This window comes from Molossus molossus, unplaced genomic scaffold, assembly GCF_014108415.1.
Source record: "Molossus molossus isolate mMolMol1 unplaced genomic scaffold, mMolMol1.p scaffold_m16_p_5, whole genome shotgun sequence".
Lineage (NCBI taxonomy): Eukaryota > Metazoa > Chordata > Mammalia > Chiroptera > Molossidae > Molossus > Molossus molossus.
This window is the reverse complement of record NW_023425388.1, coordinates 47883258-47903814: the sequence shown is the minus strand read 5'-3', so window position 1 is coordinate 47903814 and position 20557 is coordinate 47883258. Positions and strand designations below refer to the sequence as shown.

The window sequence follows — 20557 nt, the reverse complement described above, 5'->3', positions numbered from 1 at the left end:
CATGTCTTTTCATTTGTTTGTGTCTCATTGATTTCTTTCAGCAAAGTCTTGTAGTTTTCTTTTTGTTAATCCTCACCTGAGGATATTTTTCCATTAATTTTTAGATAGAGTGGAAGAGAGGAAAGGAGGGAGGGAAAAAAACACCAATGTGAAACACAAGTGTCTACTTCTCACACAACTGTGACTGGGGCCAGGATTGAACCTGCAACCCATGTATGTGCCCTTGACTGGGAACTGAACCCACAACCTTTGGTTCTGAAGGCTGACACTCTTACCTGCTGAACCAAACCAGCCAGGGCAAAGTTTTGTAGTTTTCACTGCACAAATCTTTCACTTATTTTGTTAACTTTATTCCAAAGCATTTTTATGCTATTGTGAATGGGATCATTTTCTTTATTATTTTTTCAGATGTTTCATCATTAGTAGAAAGAAACTGATTTCTTTATATTGATTTTGGATCCTGCCTCTATACTAAAGTTATTAATTCCAATTGTTTTTTAAAAGATTTTAAAATTGATTTTTTAAAATTAATTTATTTTAAATCTTCATTGTTGAATGTAGAATGTATTACAGATGTTCCTCATTTTTCCCCCATTGACCCCTCCTCCCCACTCCCACCCCCCTCCCGCTTTTTCCCACACTATTGTCTGTGTCCATTGGTTATGCATATAAGTTCTTTGGTTTATTTCTTTCCACCCCGTCAACCCCGTTCCCTTTGAGATTTGTCAGTCTAGCAATGAATTTGTACTTCTTAATCCCTTCACCTTTTTCACCCATTCCCCCATCTGGCAACCAACAAAATGTTCTCTGTATCTATGAGAATGTTTCTGTTCTGCCTGTTCATTTTATTTGTAGATTCAATTGTCGATAGATATGTATTCATTGCCATTTTGTTTGTTCATATATTGTATCTTTTTCTTCAAAAAGACCCTTCATCATTTCATATAATAACGGTTTGGTGGTGATGAACTCCTTTAACTTTTTCTTGTCTGGGAAACTCTTTATATGGCCATCGATTCTAAATGACAGCTTTGCAGGATAGAGTAATCTTGGTTGTAGGTTCTTGCTTTTCACCACTCTGAATATTTCTTGCCACTCCCTTCTGGCCTGCAAAGTTTCTTTTGAGAAATCAGCTGACAGCCTAATGGGAACTCCCTTGTAGGTAACTAGCTGCCTTTCTCTTGCTGCCTTTAAGATTCTCTCTTTGTCTTGAACCTTTTGCATTTTGATGATGATGTGTCTTGGTGTGGGCCTCTTGGGGTTCATCTTGTTTGGGACTCTCTGTGCTTCCTGGACTTGTACGTCTGTTTCCTTCACCAAGTTAGGAAAGTTTTCTGCCATTATTGTTTCAAACAGGATTTCAATTTCTTGTTCTCCCTTTTCTCCTTCTGGCACCCCCAAGATGCGAATGTTGGCACACTTGAAGTTGTCCCAGAGGCTCCTTACAGTATCCTCACTTTTTGGATTCTTTTTTCTTTTTGCTGTTCTGATTGGGTGTTTTTTGCTTCCTTATATTCCAAATAGATGATTTGCTTCTTGGATTTACGTACTCTACTATTGAATCTGTGTAAATTATTCTTTATTTCAGTTAATGTCTCCTTCATTTCTGACTGTGCATCCATGATTTCTGACTGGTCCTTTTTTATGCTCTTGAGGCCTTCACTAAGTTCATTGAGCATCCTTATAAGCAGTATTTTGAACTCAGCATCTGTTAGGTTGCTTATCTCCATTTCGCTTAGTTCTTTTCTTGGGGTTTTGTTCTGTTCTTTCATTTGGGACCTGTTTCTTTGTCTCCTCATTTTGGCTGCCTCCCTGTGTTTGTTTCAGTGTGTTACTTAATGAGAGGTATGGGGCTTGCTGCTCGTTTGAAAGAATTTAGGAAAAACCTGAAGCAGGATCCAAGACAGGCCAATCCTATGGTTAAGCAAGTGGCAACAGCTTGGGTGGGCCTGAAAGTTGGGTGGGGCGGAGCCTCAGGGAGTCACCAGGGAGTGGCTACCAGTGTGAGCTAGGTTGCTGGAGTCCCAGATATGGCGACTGTCTGCCGCCGCAGGGAAGGGTTCACCAAAGGAACAAAGGCCTCTGACAGCACGTTTGTCCCGGAGAAAGTCCCGTCTCCAGCCCTCGCTCCAGTGCCAAACAGCTCAGTTCTTCCCTGTATGTCTCTGGCGCCCCTGGAGCTGCCTCCCCTCCAAGCTTAGAGTGAGAGAGTCTGATAAGTCCGTGCTCGGGACCTTTAAGGAGCTGCCTGGGGCTCCAGCCGCTTCAGCTTCCCTGAGCCTCAGTTCCCGCTGGTTTTTCCAGCCAGAAGTGATGGGGATTCTCTTCCTGGCACTGGAACCCTGAGCGGGGCACCTGGTGTGGGACGGGGACCCCTCAGTCCTCAGGGAGGACCTTCCAGCCAAGGTGTCCTCCTGATTTTTATCCCCCACACGTCAGTGTGGGACCAGCCCGTTGCGCCTCCGCCCCTCCTACCAGTCTGGATGTGGCTGCTGCTTTAATTCCGTAGTTGTAGGACTTCCATTCAGCTTAATTTCAGGCGGTTTTGAATGATGTTTGTTCTGTAGTTTAGTTGTAACTTTGATGTGGCTGTGGGGGGACGCGATACCGCGTTTACCTATGCTGCCATCTTGACCAGAACTTAAAATTGATTTTTAGAGAGCGAGAAAGGGAGAGGAAGACAGAAACATCAATGTGAGAGAAAAACATTGATGTGAGAGTAAAACACTGATTATATGCCTCCTGCACGCCCCATATCAGGGATTGAACTAGCAACCTGATGCAGAATCAAACCAGCAACCTTTTGGTGCATGGGGATGATGCCCAAACAACTAAGCTACACCTGCCAGGGCAATTCCAATAGTTTTTTTGACTGACTCTTTGGGATTTTCAATATATGACCATATCAGCAAGTCATCACAATTTATTCTATCCTTTCTGATTTGAATGCCTTTTCTTTGTTCTGCCTAAATGCTCTAGCTAGAACTTCCAGTACTATACTTAATAGTACTATGCTGAGTAAGAGTGGTGAGAGTAGGCACTCTTGTCTCATTCCTGATTTCAAAGGGAATGCTTTCAATTTTTCTCCATTCAAAATAATACTAGCTGTGCATTTGTCATATATGGCCATATATAACCTTTACTATGTTGAGGCAAATTCCTTCTTGACCCAATCTGTTAAAAGATGTTTTTTTATTAATCACAAAAGGATGTTCTATTTTGTTAAATGTTTTTTTCTGAGTCTATGAAATTGTGATTTTGGTCTTTCATTTTATTGATGTGATGTATTACATGCATTGATTTGCATATGTTTATCCTTGCCTCCCAAGGATAAATCCTACTTGCCCATGGCATACAATCCTTTTAATGTGTTCTTGAATTCTTTTTGGTGATATTCTGAGAATTTTTGCATTTATATTCAGTAGGGATATTGGTCTACAGTTTTCTTGGAGTATCCTTATCTGGTATTGGTATGTAGGCAATGTTAGTTTCATAGAAAGAGTTTAGAAGTGTTCCCAACTCCTTGATATTTTGGAATAGTTTGAGGAGGACTGGTGTTAATTCTTTACGTTTTCTGTGTTGGTTGGTTTATTTTGTTGTTGTTGTTGTTGTTGATTACTGATTCATTTTCTTTGCTTGTTATTGGTCTGTTCAGATTCTCCATTTCTTCCTAATTCAGTCTTGGTAGGTTGTGTGTTTCTAGATATTTACCCATTTCTTATAGGTTATATAATTTGTTGGCATATAATTGTTCATCTATATTAGATCATATGTATTTCTGTAGTATCCATTGTAATGTCTCCTCTTTCATTTCTAATTTTGAGTTCTCTTTTTTCTTAGTCTATCTAAAGGTGTGTCAATGTTGTTTACATTTCAAAGAACTAGATCTTCGTTTCATTGATCCTTTCCTTTTTTTTTTTCCTGGTCTCTATTTCATTTGTTTCTGCTGTGATCTTTATTATTTCCTTCTTTCTCCTAATTTAGGGCTTAATCTGTTTCTTTTTCTAGTTCCTTAAGGTGTAAAGTTAGGTTAAGATCTTTCTAATTTTTCAACATACGCATTTGTCACTATAAACTTTCCATCGCTTTACTCTTCCCCTTTTATATTTTTGATGTCACAAATTATCTTATGCTATGATCTCATTACCAAGTTGAAGTATAGTTGTTTTTAATGCTCTTTTCCTTGAACTTTTGTGCTATAATTAATACACTATTTAAAAAATAATAATTGCAGTTTTCTAATTCTAACTGTACATAATTTATCATCTTATTCTGAATTTTGTGTTCCAGCTTGAAAAGCTCCTTTCAACAATTCTTGTTTGCTAGTCCTGGTGGCTGACTGTGAATTCCCTCAGCTTTTGTTTGTCTGGAAAAACCTTTATTTCTCTGAAGCATGACTTTGTTGGATAAAGTATTCTTAGCTGAAAATTTTGATCCTTCAATACTTTGACTATGTCATTCTACTGTCTCCTGGCCTGTAGAGTTTCTGCTGAAAAATATGCTTATAGACTAAGGGGAATCTAAGCTTTGCAATTTGTCTTTTCCCCATGGCTGCTTTTAAATCTTTTATCGTTGACTTTTGGCTGTTAGGTGTCTTGGAGATCTTTTTGTGTTGAGATAATAAAGTGTTCTATTAGCTTCATGGATTTGTATATTGTTACTTCTCCAGATTTTGAAAGTTCTCAGCTATTATTTTTTAAAATTTGTTCCTGTTCCCTTCTCCCTCAGGTATATCTATTTATCTTATGTTGGCTTTTCTAGTGGAGTCTGAAAGTTCTTGTAGCATTTCTTCACTTTAAAAAAATCTCAGTTCTTGAGGTCGCCACTTTGATTCCCAGTCAGAGCACATGCCCAGGTTGTGGGCCAAATTCCAAGTTGGGGGGGCATGCTGGAGGCAATCAATGTTCTCTCTCATCTATTTTTCTATCTCTCTCCCTCTCCTTCCTGTCTCTCTAAAATCAATAAAGAAAAAAAATTTTTTTAATCAGTTTTCTCTTCACTTCCACCTGGAACATTAAAAAATTTTTTTCTTTATTGATTTGAAAAAGAGAGGAAGGGAGAGGTAGAGACAGAAACATTGATGAGACAGAACATCAACTGGCTGCCTCCTGCATGCCCCCCACTGGGGATTTGGCCCACAACCTGGCATGTGCACTGACGGAATCGAACCGGCGACCTCTTGGTGCACGGATCAATGTTCAACCACTGAGCCACAATGGCCAGGCCCTTCTGGAATACTTTTATCAATATCCTAGAGCTCACTTATTCTCTTTCACCAGATCTGTTTCTTCCAATATTTCTAATGCATTCTTCATCTCATTTATTACTTTCCAGAATTTGGTTCTTTTTAATTTCAATTTCTTCAGTAAAGTATTCCGTTTGTTAATTTTATTCCAGAGATCACTGTATTATTATCTTTTTGAGTTTTCTTATAGCTCACTGAATTTCTTCACAACAGTTAAATTATGTTAGAATATTCTGTGTCTTTGGGATTGGTTGCTGGAATGTAGCCGTTTGTTGTGTGATATGGTATTACTGTGATTTTTCATAGTGCTTGATGAAAAGTGCCTCTGTGCCATGTCTGAAGTAGTGAATACCTTTCTTATTTAGTTAAGACTTGGCTTAACTTTGATTCTAACAGTTTAACAGGTTGGTAATTAGAAGCCTTTCTTTTGTTTTCCAGAAAGTGGTGCTATAGTACAAGTTTTTGGCTTCTCTTACCAGAGGTTACTTACTGTTAAAGTTGGGAGTGTGTGCATTCTCTCTCTCTCTCACACACACACACACCACAAAATTGATGGAGGGGGAAAAGACGGTGGGTGGTGGCAGTGAAGGGAGGTATGTGCTGGGCATTCATGGTTTCGCATGTGTCCACAGCGCAGTAAGGTACATCCCCCAGTAGAGAGTTGGAAGTGGTCTCAAAGGTCTGTGGACAGACCTCTTGCTAGAATCTCAGAGCAGACAGCAAGAAATGTGTTTTTTCAATTCTGTTTGCTGCCTTCTTCTGTCCCTCCCCCCAAGTTATTGTGATCTCTCCTCAGAGAGTGCAACAGGTCCCTTCAGCTACAGCACACACGGCCAGGTAGACCCCCATTCATCCTCTACCACCATTGTCAAAGGTCATGTTATGGCTGGCCAGTATGGTTCAGTGGTTAGAGCATTGGCCCACTCACTAATGAGTTGCTGGTTTGATTCCTGGTCAAGGGCATGTACCTGGGTTGCAGGTTTGATCCCTGGCCCCAGGCTGAGGTATGTGCAGGAGGCAACCAATCCATGTCTCTCTCCTTCCCTCCCACCATTCCTCTCTCTAAAACTCAATGAAAAAAATACCCTTGGGTGAGGATTAACAGCAACAAAGGTCATTTTAGCTTGCTGCTGTCACTCTTGTAGGTCTTCAGCCTTCTTCCTGGTTCAATCCACCCGATTTTAGGTGCACAGGTGGATGGATCTCTGATTAGTTATAAAACAAAGAGGAGGGAAAAAAGGAATGACTTCACACCACGATACTGATGTCACTCCTCAGTTGCTAAAATTTTATTGAGGATTTTTACATCTATGTTCATAAGAGAAATTGATCTGTAGTTATATAATGTCTATAATACAATTGTCTGGTGTTGGTATTAGGATAAGGCTGGGCTCATAGAATTAGTTAGGAAGTATTCCCCCTGAGTCTATCCTCTGCAAGAGATTGTAGAGAACTGGTAAAATTTCTTTCTTAAATGTTTGTTAGAATTTACCAGTGAACCCATCTGGGCCTGCTGCTAGTTTTGTAAGGTTATTAATAATTGATTCCATTTGATATAGGTCTATTCAGATTATCTTTTTTTTTTTTAAATCCTCACCCAAGGACATTCTTGCATTCATCTTCAGACAGAGCAGGGAGGGTAAAAGGGAGGGAGAAAGGGAGGAAGAGAGAAAAACATTGATGTGAGAGAGACACATCAACTGGCCACCACCCACACGACCCCAACCGGAGGCGGGGACAAACCACAACCGAGGTACCTGCCCCTAGCACAGCTGTTCTCAACCTGTGGGTCGCGGCCCCTTTGGAGGTCGAATGACCCTTTCACAGGAGTTGGTTAAGACATAATAGTATCGCCCTGACCGGTTTGGCTCAGCGGTTAGAGCATTGGCCTGCGGTCCTGAGAGACCCGGGTTCGGTTCCCGCTAAGGGCACGTACCTCGGTTGCGGTTTGTCCCCGGCCCTGGTTGGTCATGTGGGTGGCAACCACTCGATGTGTCCCTTTCACGTCGATGTTTCTCTCCCTCTCTCTCCCCCTCCCACTTTATCTGAACAAAAAATGGAAAAAATGTCCTTGGGTGAGGATAAAAAAAAAAAAAGACTAACAGTATCAAAATTACAGTTATGATGTAGCAACGAAAATAATTTTATGGTTGGGGGGATCACCACAACATGAGGAACTGTATTAAAGGGTCATGGCATTAGGAAGGTCGAGAACCACTGCTGGGGGGAACTGAACCCGGTAATCTCTGGTCCTCAGGCCGAGGCTCTAACCAACCGCTGAGCCAAACTGGCCAGGGCCAGATTATCTATTCTTGTGTGAGTTTTGGTACATCTTTCAATGAATTGGTCCCTTTCATCTAGGTTATCAAATTTGTGAGCATTGAGTTGTTCCTAAACTTTATTACCTTTTTAATGTCCTTAAGATCTGCAATGATGTGTCCTCTTTCATTTCTGATACTTGTTATTTATGTTCTTAGCCTGGCTACAGGCTTAATTTTTTTTTTATCCTCACCCAAGGAGATTTTTCCATTTTTTGTTCAGATAGAGTGGGAGGGAGAGAAAGGACAAGAGAGAAACATCGACATGAAAGGGACACATCGAGTGGCTGCCACCCGCATGACCCAACCAGGGCCAGGGACGAACTGCAACCAAGGTACGTGCCCTTAGTGGGAGCTGAACCCGGGGCTCTCTGGTCCGTAGTACAGGCTTAATTTTTTTTTTTTTTTTGATACGTGCCCCTAGCAGGAACCAAACCCGGGACTCTGGTCCGCAGGCCAACGCTCCAACTGCTGAGCCAAACTGGCCAGGGCCAGGCTTAATTTTTATTGACCTTTTCAAAGGACAAAATTTTGGCCCGGCCGGTGTGACTCAGCAGATTGAGCATCATCCCATGGACTGAGAGGTCCTGGTTCGATTCCCTGATTCTCAGAACACATGCCTGGGTTGCAGGCTCAATCCCCAGCAGGGGGTGTGCAGGAGACAGCTGGTCAATGTTTGACTCTCACATTGATGTTTCTATCTCTCCCTTCCTCTCTCTCTAAAAAATACTAAATTATTGTTGTATATTTGAAACTGTTATATGTCAATTATACCATAATAAAAATGCATAAAAAATAATCTAGAAATAAAAATATATTTCAGATATATAGATTATAAAATAAGTCCAATGAATTAAATTGGAAAGTTTAGATAAAGTAGATACATTCCTACAAACATAAAATAAAGAGGAGTAACTTGAACAGACTAATAAATTATATATATATAAAAAAAAAAGTAGCCCTGGCCGGTTTGGCTCAGCGGTTAGAGCGTCGGCCTGCGGTCCTGAGAGAGCTGGGTTTGGTTCCCGCTAGGGGCGCGTGCCTTGGTTGCGGTTTGTCCCCAGCCCTGGTCTTTTGTGCAGGTGGCAGCCACTCGATGTGTCCCTTTCACGTCGATGTTTCTCTCTCTCTCTCTGTTCCTCTCTCTCCCTCCCACTCTACCTGAACAAAAAATGGAAAAATGTCCTCTGGTGAGGATTAAAAAAAAAAAAAAAGTATATTAGAAATGGTAGTCAAAGACCTTCCCTCTCAAGAAACCTCAGGCCCAAAATCTACTGAGGTTTCGAAATAGCTAATTCCATTTTATGCAAGTTTTCCCAGGAAAGTGAGAGGCCCTTTCCACCTCATTTTATGAAATCAGTGTAATACTACACTCCAAAGCCAGAAAAAGAAAAAAAACAGAAGAATAAATGAAAAATATAAGCCCATTTGTTTATACATAGATGCAAAATCCTAAATAAAGCAATAGTTAAATCAATCCAACATAGCACTAAAATTAACATATCATGAAGAAACAGGATTTGTCTCAGTAAGGCAAGGACTGTTCAACATCAGGAAAATCCATCAATAACTTGTCCACATAATAAAGAAGAAAGGATTTATAATTTTAATTGAAGCAGAACAATCATTTTGCAGAGTTCAATACCTGTCTATAAGTAACTTAGCAAAGTAGAAATAGAAAGGGATATTCTTTGTTTTGGAAAAGTTAAGTATATCCAAACCCTACAGCATATATCACCACACTAAACGAATAAACCTCAGATCATTCTCTTTAAGATAAGAAACAAGATTAAGAGAGATTATCATCACAAATGTTTAACATAGTATTGGAAATCCTGCCTAACACTGTCAGAAAAAGAAGCAAAGGGTATATAAAAGGGGGGGAAATTGTATCCTTCAAATATTTAGAGACCAAACAAAACACCTCTAAATAATCTAGGGATTAAAAGAAAGTAACCATAAAAGAAATAAAATATTCTGATTTGAATGACAACAAAAATAAAACTTGTGGGATGCATCTTAAGCAGTCTATCTCAGGGAAATGTATAGGTTTAATGCCTTTATTAAAAAGGTTTAATTAATGAACAGATACATGCAAAAAAAAAAAAAAACTAGATCACCTTCTTACACCACACAAGAATAAACGAAAAATGGATTAAAGATTTAAATGTTAGACTTGAAATAATGGAAATGATAGAAGAAAACAAAGGTAGTAATCTCTCGGACATTTCTCATAGCAATATTTTTTCTGATATATCACCTTGGGCAAGGGAAACAACAAAATAAACAAATGGGATTACATCAAACTAAAAAGGTTTGCACAGCGAAGGAAACCATCGACAAAATGAAAACGCAACCCAATGAATGGGAGAACATATTTGCTGATACATCTGAGAAGGGCTTAATATCCAAAATTTATAAGAAACTTTTAAAAACACCAAAAAATTCCCCCCAAATCCAATTAAGAAATGGGCAGCCCTGGCTGGTTTGGCTCAGTGGTTAGAGTGTTGGCCCGTGGACCAGAGAGTAGCGGGTTTGATTTCCGGTCAAGGGAATCAGCTGTGATTCCATCCCTGGCCCTGGTCGGGGGTTGTGTGGGAGGCAACCAATCGATGACTCTCTCTTGCATCGGTGTCTGTCTCTCTCTCTCTCTCTTTCCCCCCTCCCTCCCACTCTGTCTGAAAATAAATGGAAAAATATCCTCCAGTGAGGACTAAAAGAAAAAAGAAATGGGCAAAGGACCTGAAGACACTTCTCCAAAAAAGACATACAGATGGCAAATAGACATATGAAAAGATGCTCAGTGTCACTAATCATCAGAGAAATGCAAATTAAAGCCACAACGAGGTATCACCTCACACCTGTCAGAATGGCTGTCACCAATAAATCAACAAACAAGTGTTGCTGAGGACACACAGAAAAAGGAACCATCGTGCACTGCTGGTGGGAATGCAGACTGGAGCAGCCACTGTGGAAAGCAGTATGGAGTTTTCTCAAAAAATTAAAAACTGAACTGCCTTATAACCCAGCAATTCCACTTCTGGGAATATATCTGAAGAAACCCAATATGCTAATTCAAAAGAACATAGGCACCCCTATGTACATTGCAGCGTTATTTACAATAGCCAATATTTGGAAGCAGCCCAAGTGCCCATCGGTAGATGAGTGGATAAAAAAGCTGTGGTACATTTACACATGAAATACTACTCGGCTGTAAAAAATAAGGAAATCTTACCTTTTGCAACAGCATGAATGAACCTGGGAAATATTATGCTAAGTGAAGTAAACCAGAGAAAGACAAGTACCATATGATTTCACTTATATGTAGAATCTAATGAACAAAATAAACTAATGAAAAAAATAGAAACAGAGAACACACTTGACAGGGGTCAGCAGGTAAAGAGACTGGGGGCTGGGTGAGAAGGGTGAAGGGATTAAACAAAGAAAAAAACTCACAAATATACAACAGTATGGTGATTAAAAGAAGAAAAATGGGGGTAGAGGGAAGAAGAAGGTAGAGAGGATAAATGGTGATGGAAGGAGTCTTGACTTGGGGTGGTGAACACACAATACAATATACAAATTATATATTATAGAACTGTATACCTGAAACCTATATACTTTTATTCACCAATGTCACCCCAATAAATTCAATTTAAAAAGTTTTAATTAGCCTTGGATGATTTAGCTCAGCAGTTAAGAGCATCAGTCTGCAGCCCGAAGGATCACAGGTTTGATTCCCCATCAATGGCAAGTACCTTGGTTGCAGGTTCGATCCCCGGTCCTGGTCGGGGTCATGCAGGAGGCAGCCAACCTATGTGTTCTTCTCACATCAATGTCTCTCTCTCTCTCTCTCTCTCTCTCTCAGTTCCTGCCAAGGGCACGTACCTTGGTTGCAGTTTGTCCCCGGCCCTGGTTGGTCGTGCGGGTGGCAGCCACTCAATGTGTTCCTTTCACATCTCTCTCTCTCTCTCTCTTTCTCTCTCTCTCTCTCTCTCTCTTCCTCTCTCCCTCCCACTCTATCTGAACAAAAAATGGAAAAATGTCCTCGGGTGAGGATTAAAAAAAAAAATGTGTCTAGAGACATTAATAGATATTTCAGGAAAAAAAGACAATTTGCCAAATTAGCATATGAAAAGGAGTTAAACATCATTTATTATCATGAAAATTAAAATCATAGGATATAACAGAACATTTGGAATTCTCATAACTATACATAAGTGTACATAAAATGGCACATGCAGTCATTTTGGAAAACTTTTTGGCAGTGTTTTTATAAAGTTAAACATAAACCTATTTTATGACCCAGCAATCCTACTAGTTACTTCATAACAAAATGAAAGAAAACATATCCACAAAGCATGTTCACAATAACTATTTATAAACACCCCAAACTACAAATAATCCAAGTGTCCATAAACAAAAGAAAGGATAAATAGTGAGAATCCCCATAACTTCTGGCTGGAAAAACCAGCGGGAACTGAAGCTCACGGAAGCTGATGCGGCTGGAGCCCCAGGCAGCTCCTCTTAAAAGGCCCGCGCACGGACTTATCGGACTCTCTCCCTCTAAGCTTGGAGAGGACACTTACAGGGAAGAACTGAGCTGTTTGGCATTGGAGCGAGGGCTGGAGACGGGGCTTTCTCCGGGACAAACGTGCTGTCAGAGGCCTTTGTTCCTTTGGTGAGCCCTTCCCTGCGGCGGCAGACAGTCACCATATCTGGGACTCCAGCAACCTGGCTCACTCTGGTAGCCCCGCCCTGGTGACTCCCTGAGGCTCCGCCCCACCCAACTTTCAGGCCCACCCAAGCGGTTGCCACTTGCTTAACCATAGGATTGGCCTGTCTTGGATCCTGCTTCAGGTTTTTCCTAAATTCTTTCAGACAAGCAGCATCTGGTGTCAGATAGCCCCATACCGCTCGTTAAGCAATACATAGAAACAAACACAGGGAGGCAGCCAAAATGAGGAGACAAAGAAACAGGTCCCAAATGAAAGAACAGAACAAAACCCCAAGAAAAGAACTAAGTGAAATGGAGATAAGCAACCTAACAGATGCTGAGTTCAAAATACTGCTTATAAGGATGCTCAATGAACTTAGTGAGAACCTCAGTGAACTTAGGGAGGGCCTCAAGAGTATAAAAAAGGACCAGTCAGAAATGATGGATGCACAGTCAGAAGTGAAGGAGGCATTAACTGAAATAAAGAATAATTTACAGATTCAATAGTAGAGTACGTAAATCCAAGAAGCAAATCATCTATTTGGAATATAAGGAAGCAAAAAACACCCAATCAGAACAGCAAAAAGAAAAAAGAATCCAAAAAGTGAGGATACTGTAAGGAGCCTCTGGGACAACTTCAAGTGTGCCAACATTCGCATCTTGGGGGTGCCAGAAGGAGAAAAGGGAGAACAAGAAATTGAAAACCTGTTTGAAACAATAATGGCAAAAAGTTCCCTAACTTGGTGAAGGAAACAGACATACAAGTCCAGGAAGCACAGAGAGTCCCAAACAAGATGAACCCCAAGAGGCCCACACCAAGACACATCATCATCAAAATGCAAAAGGTTCAAGACAAAGAGAGAATCTTAAAGGCAGCAAGAGAAAGGCAGCTAGTTACCTACAAGGGAGTTCCCATTAGGCTGTCAGCTGATTTCTCAAAAGAAACTTTGCAGGCCAGAAGGGAGTGGCAAGAAATATTCAGAGTGGTGAAAAGCAAGAACCTACAACCAAGATTACTCTATCCTGCAAAGCTGTCATTTAGAATCGATGGCCATATAAAGACTTTCCCAGACAAGAAAAAGTTAAAGGAGTTCATCACTACCAAACCGTTATTATATGAAATGATGAAGGGTCTTTTTGAAGAAAAAGATACAATATATGAACAAACAAAATGGCAATGAATACATATCTATCGACAATGGAATCTACAAACAAAATGAACAGGAAGAACAGGAACATTCTCATAGACACAGAGAACATTTTGTTGGTTGCCAGATGGGAAGGGGGTTGGGGGAATGGGTGAAAAAGGTGAAGGGATTAAGAAGCACAAATTCATTGCTAGACTGACAAACCTCAAAGGGAAAGGGGTTGGGGGGGTGGGTGGGAAGAAATAAACCAAAGAACTTACATGCATAACCAATGGACACAGACAATAGTGTGGGAAAAGGCGGGAGGGGGGCGGGAGGGGGCAGGAGGGGTCAATGGGGGAAAAATGAGGAACATCTGTAATACATTCAACAATAAAGATTTCAAAAAAATAAAATAAAAAGTAATAAAAAAAAAAGTGAACACTTTGTGTAATTCCATTAAAAAAAATTCAAGAACAGGTAAGATTTAGCTGTGAAAAGAGAACCCAGGAAAATGGCTGCCAAGGGCAGGAAGGGAGTAATAAATACACTGGGAAGTGGCACAGGGAGCTTTCTGGGATGATGGAAAGGCTCTTTATCTGGACTGGGTAATGACTGCACAGATTTGTCAAAAATGAGAGAACATAATCCTAAAATCTATACACTTTGCTGTCTACAAATTTTACTTGAATACGAACAATTCTACCTCAAAAAGTAGTACAGCCGGCCCTTGTTTATTGCGGTTAATCTACCACGACAGATGCATTTCCGTGAAGGAGGGTTCTTTATACCGTCGCCCCTCCCCGCCTCGCTTCTGCTTTCCGGCTTCACCTGGCGGTGTTTTCAAATATAGCGCAGTATTTGAAAAACCGGGAGAGTGAAGCCACAAGAGATGGCGCGAGAAGTGGCGAGGGGCGACTGTGTTGAAAGGCCTGATTTAGTCCTGGCCAGTCTGGCTCAGCGGTTGGAGCATCAACCTGCGGTGCAGAGAGACCCGGGTTCGGTTCCCGCTGGGGGCGCGTACCTCAGTTGCAGTTTGTCCCTGGCCCTGGTTGGTCCTACGGTGGCAGCCACTTGATGTGTCCCTTTCGTGTTGTTGTTTCTTTCTCTCTCTTTCTCTCTTCCTCTCCCTCCCCCCCACTCTATCTGAACAAAAAATGGGGGGGAAAAAAAAGTCCTCGGGTGAGGATTAAAAAAAAAAATTCAAACTTGAATTGTTATTGAATACACTAAATTTTATGGTGAAATGCTGCTCATAAATTTTATTTTTTGCCCTAAATATCTTATTCATTAAAAACATGATCCATCATATTGTACAATAAATGTTAGACTGAAATTATCCTAAAGGTTGTCTACAGCCCTCAACCCCTTTTAAAATAAAAACATGCTTAGGTAAATTGACTTGTCCAGGATTGTATTCATTTCAGAAATAAAAATACATTACATATTTCATACATTGTCATCCTTTGCAAATACTATTACTTAAGTATCTCTTAAAAGAGAACTGCTTACCTTTTTAATAAAATTTGGTCATACAATTATATGTGTTTTAACTGGCAACTGAGGAAGCATTAGGGATAGCTTTCATTAGAAGGTTATAATATTTTCACTATATCAGTTATGTTTTAAAGAAAGAATATATTTTCCATGGACCAAGGCATTCCAAGTTCGCAGTGGCTGGCTACTCATGAATGATGCAATTTCTAGTTCAAGTGTGTTGGTCTTGACAGTCGGTGCATTTCTGTCAGGCGCCTTTCAGGAGCTATACTGGTGATCTATAAAACCTGGGTAACCAAAGAACGTGCAGATGTTTGAAAATTGCAGTCAGTGAAAAGCATAATGGTATTTCTGTACTGGAGGGTAAATGTAGTAAAATGTAACTCAAAACAAATTTGGCAGTGCTGGTTGTGATAAGCAGAGGCATGGCTTAAACATGCTTAAATGATGAAAAACACTTTTAATTATATAAGAAAAATTTTATTCGATAAATATAATTTCATAAACTTTAAAAAACTACCGAGGTCTGTACAATACATAACTACATTTACTAAAAATGCAGAAAATTTTTGTAGGATTATATTAGACAGCCACAGTATCTGAGGTCCAAAATTTTAAACTATGTGTTGCTATAGTATTCTCACAGCTACTAATTCCTCATAAAAATCTAAGTCACCATTATTACAAACATATCATTAATTATTATCTATTTTTTGTAGGAATATCATTCAAGTTATCTCACATAAACAGCACATTAATAATGTTCTATTTTTATGAAAATAGATAACTCATTTCAGGATAGAAATAAAAATCTCTCTAAAAGGGGACCAAAATTAATAAAACATATTTTACATAACTCTTTGGTGTGTTAATTTTATCAATACCTGCTTATATCATACCCTAAATTGATCTTTATGTGAAAAACACAAACATGAATATTTTCCCTTTCACCCTAGACTCCAGTAACTTTTCAGACTAGCATATTTTGAAAACTTTCAGTATTTTAAATTTTTTACTGCTCCTGACTATTGCCTATCAGATAAAAGTCTCAAGTTTATCACACAAGCCCAATAGCCCAATTTTGCAATCTTATGCAGCAGAAATGATCCTGGTCTGAGTAAAAGTACTTCCTAAGAGGGTGATGTGCCTCTGTTTTATCTTCTAACTGGGACAGTGCCAGAGTCTGGGTAAGGTCTGGGAAGCCTTTGGTTATCATGGAAATTAAAACCCAAGGCAGAGGGTATTTAAGAGAAATTCAAACTGTAAATTCTCCTCTTTCTTTATTCTCAACCCTGTGCAAACCTGTAGTTCTCCTGGCCCACACTCCACTCCCCCCACCTAGGGTGAACGTAATGCTTGCTAAAGCTGAGGCTGGGTGCTGAGTCACATAAACAGCTGATGGGCCATTTGGAAACTGACTTGGTGCTTGCAACTATCAGGGTACCCTGTATCAGCTTTCAAGGCAAGCAAGTGAGGAAAACAGATTTGAGACTATTAATTTAACTAATAACAATACATGTAGCATCCTATTATAATTTTGGCAGATAAAAGTAAGTTCATTAACATCATGCTTTCCAAAGAATTTTTTTTAAAATATGCAAAGGGGAATTTTCTGTGATTACTGGTTATGTAGTAATAGTTTTACAATATGAATATTAGCAATAGAAAACTATTGGAAGCTTACAGACAACACTGGTACTTTCTTAAATAAATAGAAGGAAACCCTTTTCTTACAATTGTAAAATAATCTTCCTTTAAATGGAGTGGGTTTTGAACAACAGAGTAGGATGAGCATTATCAGTAGATGCATTTCCTTTTATATAAAGTTCTTAAATAACTTCAAATAGGAATGCAGGAAATTACATCGACCACACCTCAAGCACTATATAGGTTAGTTGACTTCCTGCCTTGCTGCAGTTGGCCAGAGACTGCTTAATGGCTTTGTAGTCAGTTCTTTTCCAGTGTCAGTAGTAGATTTAGTTGATGGCAAATAAACACTGTAAGGTAGATGTAATGCAGGCCTACTGAATGTCATTTTATGTGAACATTTTATAAGACATTCTAAGAAAAGCAAATTCCACAATATCCTCTAGGAAACTACTCTACTGAATATTTTTAGCAATATTTCCCCTTCTATAACATGAATTGGTGTGTACACATTGTATATTTTATTATTCCTTTAACATATTTCCAGAATAATAAAATCTTCCTAAAGCAATTTTGGAATATCTAAGCTAGTTATGAAAATTAATATTCAGGCGGATAACATAATATCCTTGCATTAAAACAGACAAAGACTGTATTAGCAAGAAAATAGTTTACCAGTGAACAAAGGTAAAATCTTAATTCTTGATTATTTCCTATCACACCAATTCAAGAAGTGTTATATTCATGAAATGGGAAAGGGGTGGAGGGCTGTACAATAAATCTCAACTGTATGGAAAACTATGGCAAAACCTTATTTAACCATTTCCATACAGTGTAAAATGTATATGTACACAACCATTATAAATGCTTAGGGCTGGGTAATAGTTGTTAAACCAATAATCATTTCCAAATTTTAAAATAATATTATTTTTGATAAAAACAAATCACAATGTATCTACATAAATTCAGGATGGAAATTAAGTACTGAAGTGCAGTGAGTTAATACCAAACACATACCTAATTAAGCATTCTTACATTTTAATTTATTGCTACCATTAACTCATAAAATTCAGCATTTTAGACTGTTTCATTTACATTCTATAGCCATACCTGAAAATATACCTTATAATGAAACACTGGGCAGATTTTACTTTCCTGTGGCAGTTTGCTGTAACTTAGACAGCATATACTAACCTAAAAATAACAGGTTTCTTATCTGAGATCCTTTATTTTAAAATAGCTTACTGAAACGCAAGAGGAATTCTAAGCCACAGAAAGAGGTTCTTTTCTTTTTTATTGATTTAACTTCCCTAACATTTTGATTTGTATAATGAAAAATATTTGCAATATTTAAATACTGTCCAAACTTTTTTTTATTGATATAGTTGAACTTTACAACCATGTCATAAAACACTATAAACAGAGTTTTCAGATAGAGAAGGAAAAAAAAGCAAATTTAAATATATTAACCAGATTAAAGCATGCAAAAGAGCCAATGATAAACACATCAAATAATATGCTAATGTTATCTAATTTACCCACTTTATATTCTGTCATAAAAGTATCAGTAAACAACAATTTGAAATTTGGTGAATAGACTTGATTCCAGATTTATGTATAAGATATGATACACCCTTTGCATGTATATGGTTAACTTTACTGGTTGTGTTACAGTACATTAAGAGAAGTTTGGTACTGGTGTATATTTACTACTCATAGTGTAGTAAATAATGATTAGAAATGCATTCTCCTAATTTTCTCTATGAACTTTGAAAGTACTAATTAACAAACATGGGTCACTAAGGGACCAAAATTCCTCATTATTCACATTTACTTTTCCCACGAAAAGCTTCAAATATAACTCTAATAAAAAAATAGAGTTTTCAAGGCAAACTTTTCAGCATAATTTACAGAAGCAGATTTAAATAGAAGACTCAATAACTAAGCTAATACTTGAAAATACAATTAACTAGTAATTATCTCTTTTCTATCTTGATATTAAAGTATGGTGGCCTTAGCAAGAGCCTGAAATGCCATTAGGAGTGTCCCATAAGCACAAGGGACAACCCAGACAAAGAGATGAAAAATGTCTCTTTATTCACAAATTTTAACATGTTCAGATTTAAATTAAAGGGGCTGAAAGTGGTTCATGTTAATGCTTTTTGTTTGTTTGCCATTATAACTCTGAGTGGGTTATCAACTACTCCAGAGATTTCACAAAGTAATTCTGCAGGGCTAGTGTGGCCATTACCAGGATGATCACACTGAATTTTAGAAAAGGAGTTGAAATGGCTCCCACAAAGTACTACTGCTCTTTTAACAAGTAGATGAGTCCATTGTGGAGAGAGTCAAGATGCTCCTGTCGTTGGTATAGAAAGGATCCGATGCACTCCAAGATCTAAATAACAATAAGAGAAAAGTTTGGCTCACCGGGACCTATATTTTAATTGAGAAAAAATTTATTCTAAAACTTAAGATCAAAATGCAATTTGAGTACTCAAATATCACTAATTGATTCACTTTTAAATGTTAAAAGGAAGTTCTTCATACTAGCATTGAATGACCAAACATTCCATTTATATTATACAAAAACTTGGGGAAAATAATGCTCTAGTCATCATATAAAAATAATAGCCAAAATTTCAACATTCATTGGCATTAAAATATTTTCCATAGGTAGTAGGGTATAAGACACTCTTAAAATCTTAATTCAATAAAAAACAAGTATGTTATTAAGAGTTATACACATTCAGTTTTGCTGAAAAGCATTTAGGCTATATTTTGACATCACAGAAGCAAACAAACAAAAATAGCACTTACCAAAAACTTTGGAATGAAGTAACAATATGTTCTTAATTTATTTCTTTTCAGCTATAAATTCTATTCTAAAGATTTCAGCATAATTATCTTCAATGTCATGAATGATTTGTTCAATAGGCATCAAAGACACCTGTGAATCACTAGGGTTTTCACTTAATTAAGAACAAATGATCCTCTACTGGTCTGGAAAAGTTAACTACTATCTGAATGATAAAGCCCATAAGCAATTCATTACATAATACTTTATTTGCAGCTGTACTGATTTAAGCTTAAATAACTCAAGATCAAAAATAGCCTGCCATGCTTAAAACAGCCTTACTTTAAGAGTTACAAAGTCAAAGGTGGCTTTTCTTAGAAGACTAAAAGAATTTAATAATAAATGCGTTTACATAATTTTCTAGGGTTCCCACATTCCTCAAACAAAAATGTTAAAGGAAGAGACTAGCATTTAAAATGGTCCAAATTCACTTTTATCAAATATCTGCTGTTTTCTAAGAGACTCTATGTGTGTGGTTCAAATTTAAATAAATTAAGTGAGTAATCATAATGAAGTTAGGAACCTAGAAATTTCACAAAGTTGGCAAAGAGGAAAACAAACAAGCAACAACCATACCAGTAGTTTATAGAATTTACCAGAAAACCTTAAACAATATCTACCTTAGTTTAAAGGAAGGGTTTGTTCACTACCCTCTCTCTAGCACCTAGAACAGTGCCTGGTACATAATAGGCACTCAGTATTTGCAAAATATATGAATAAAATGGAACTATAAATATTTCTTAAATATTTATGCAAGAAGTATGCTCAGACATAAATGATAAAACATAAGTATCAATAGCTCAATTATCTAGAGTCAATTTTCCACTCCCAAACTGCCAATATTTTATATAAATTTTTCCTCTTTCCAACCACTGCTTACATAAAAAATCTTATTAGGTAAGTTTCCTTCATTTTTAATTTTTATATGTCCAAAGTAAACATGTGCATTCATATGTTAAATATCATATTTGACAGAACATTAAATACCTGAATTACATATCAACTATTAACTCCTTTCTGTTTAGAAAACAGTTTTGATTAGGAAAACGTAACTGTTGATAAAACACATACAGAAAATCATTTATTGCTCAAGTACAGCCCTTTAGGGTATAACATGGCATATCCTTTACATAGCACCATGATGCTACC

General features: G+C 38.1%; 1 protein-coding gene across 3 annotated transcripts in view; it reads right to left on the bottom strand.

Moving 5' to 3' along the window:
• Window positions 1-15154: 15154 nt before the first annotated feature.
• The window catches only part of ATP11B (ATPase phospholipid transporting 11B (putative)), a 117369-nt gene continuing 111966 nt past the window's right edge, over window positions 15155-20557 (bottom strand). For 2 of the 3 annotated variants that reach the window (XM_036243778.1, XM_036243781.1), the window contains one exon: window positions 18427-18949. In XM_036243778.1, the coding sequence (XP_036099671.1) occupies window positions 18868-18949 (82 nt within the window). In that variant the 3' untranslated portion in view covers window positions 18427-18867. Of the gene's footprint in view, window positions 15192-18426; window positions 18950-20557 lie in introns of those variants that run through there. The other variant, XM_036243779.1, reaches the window with a different exon arrangement.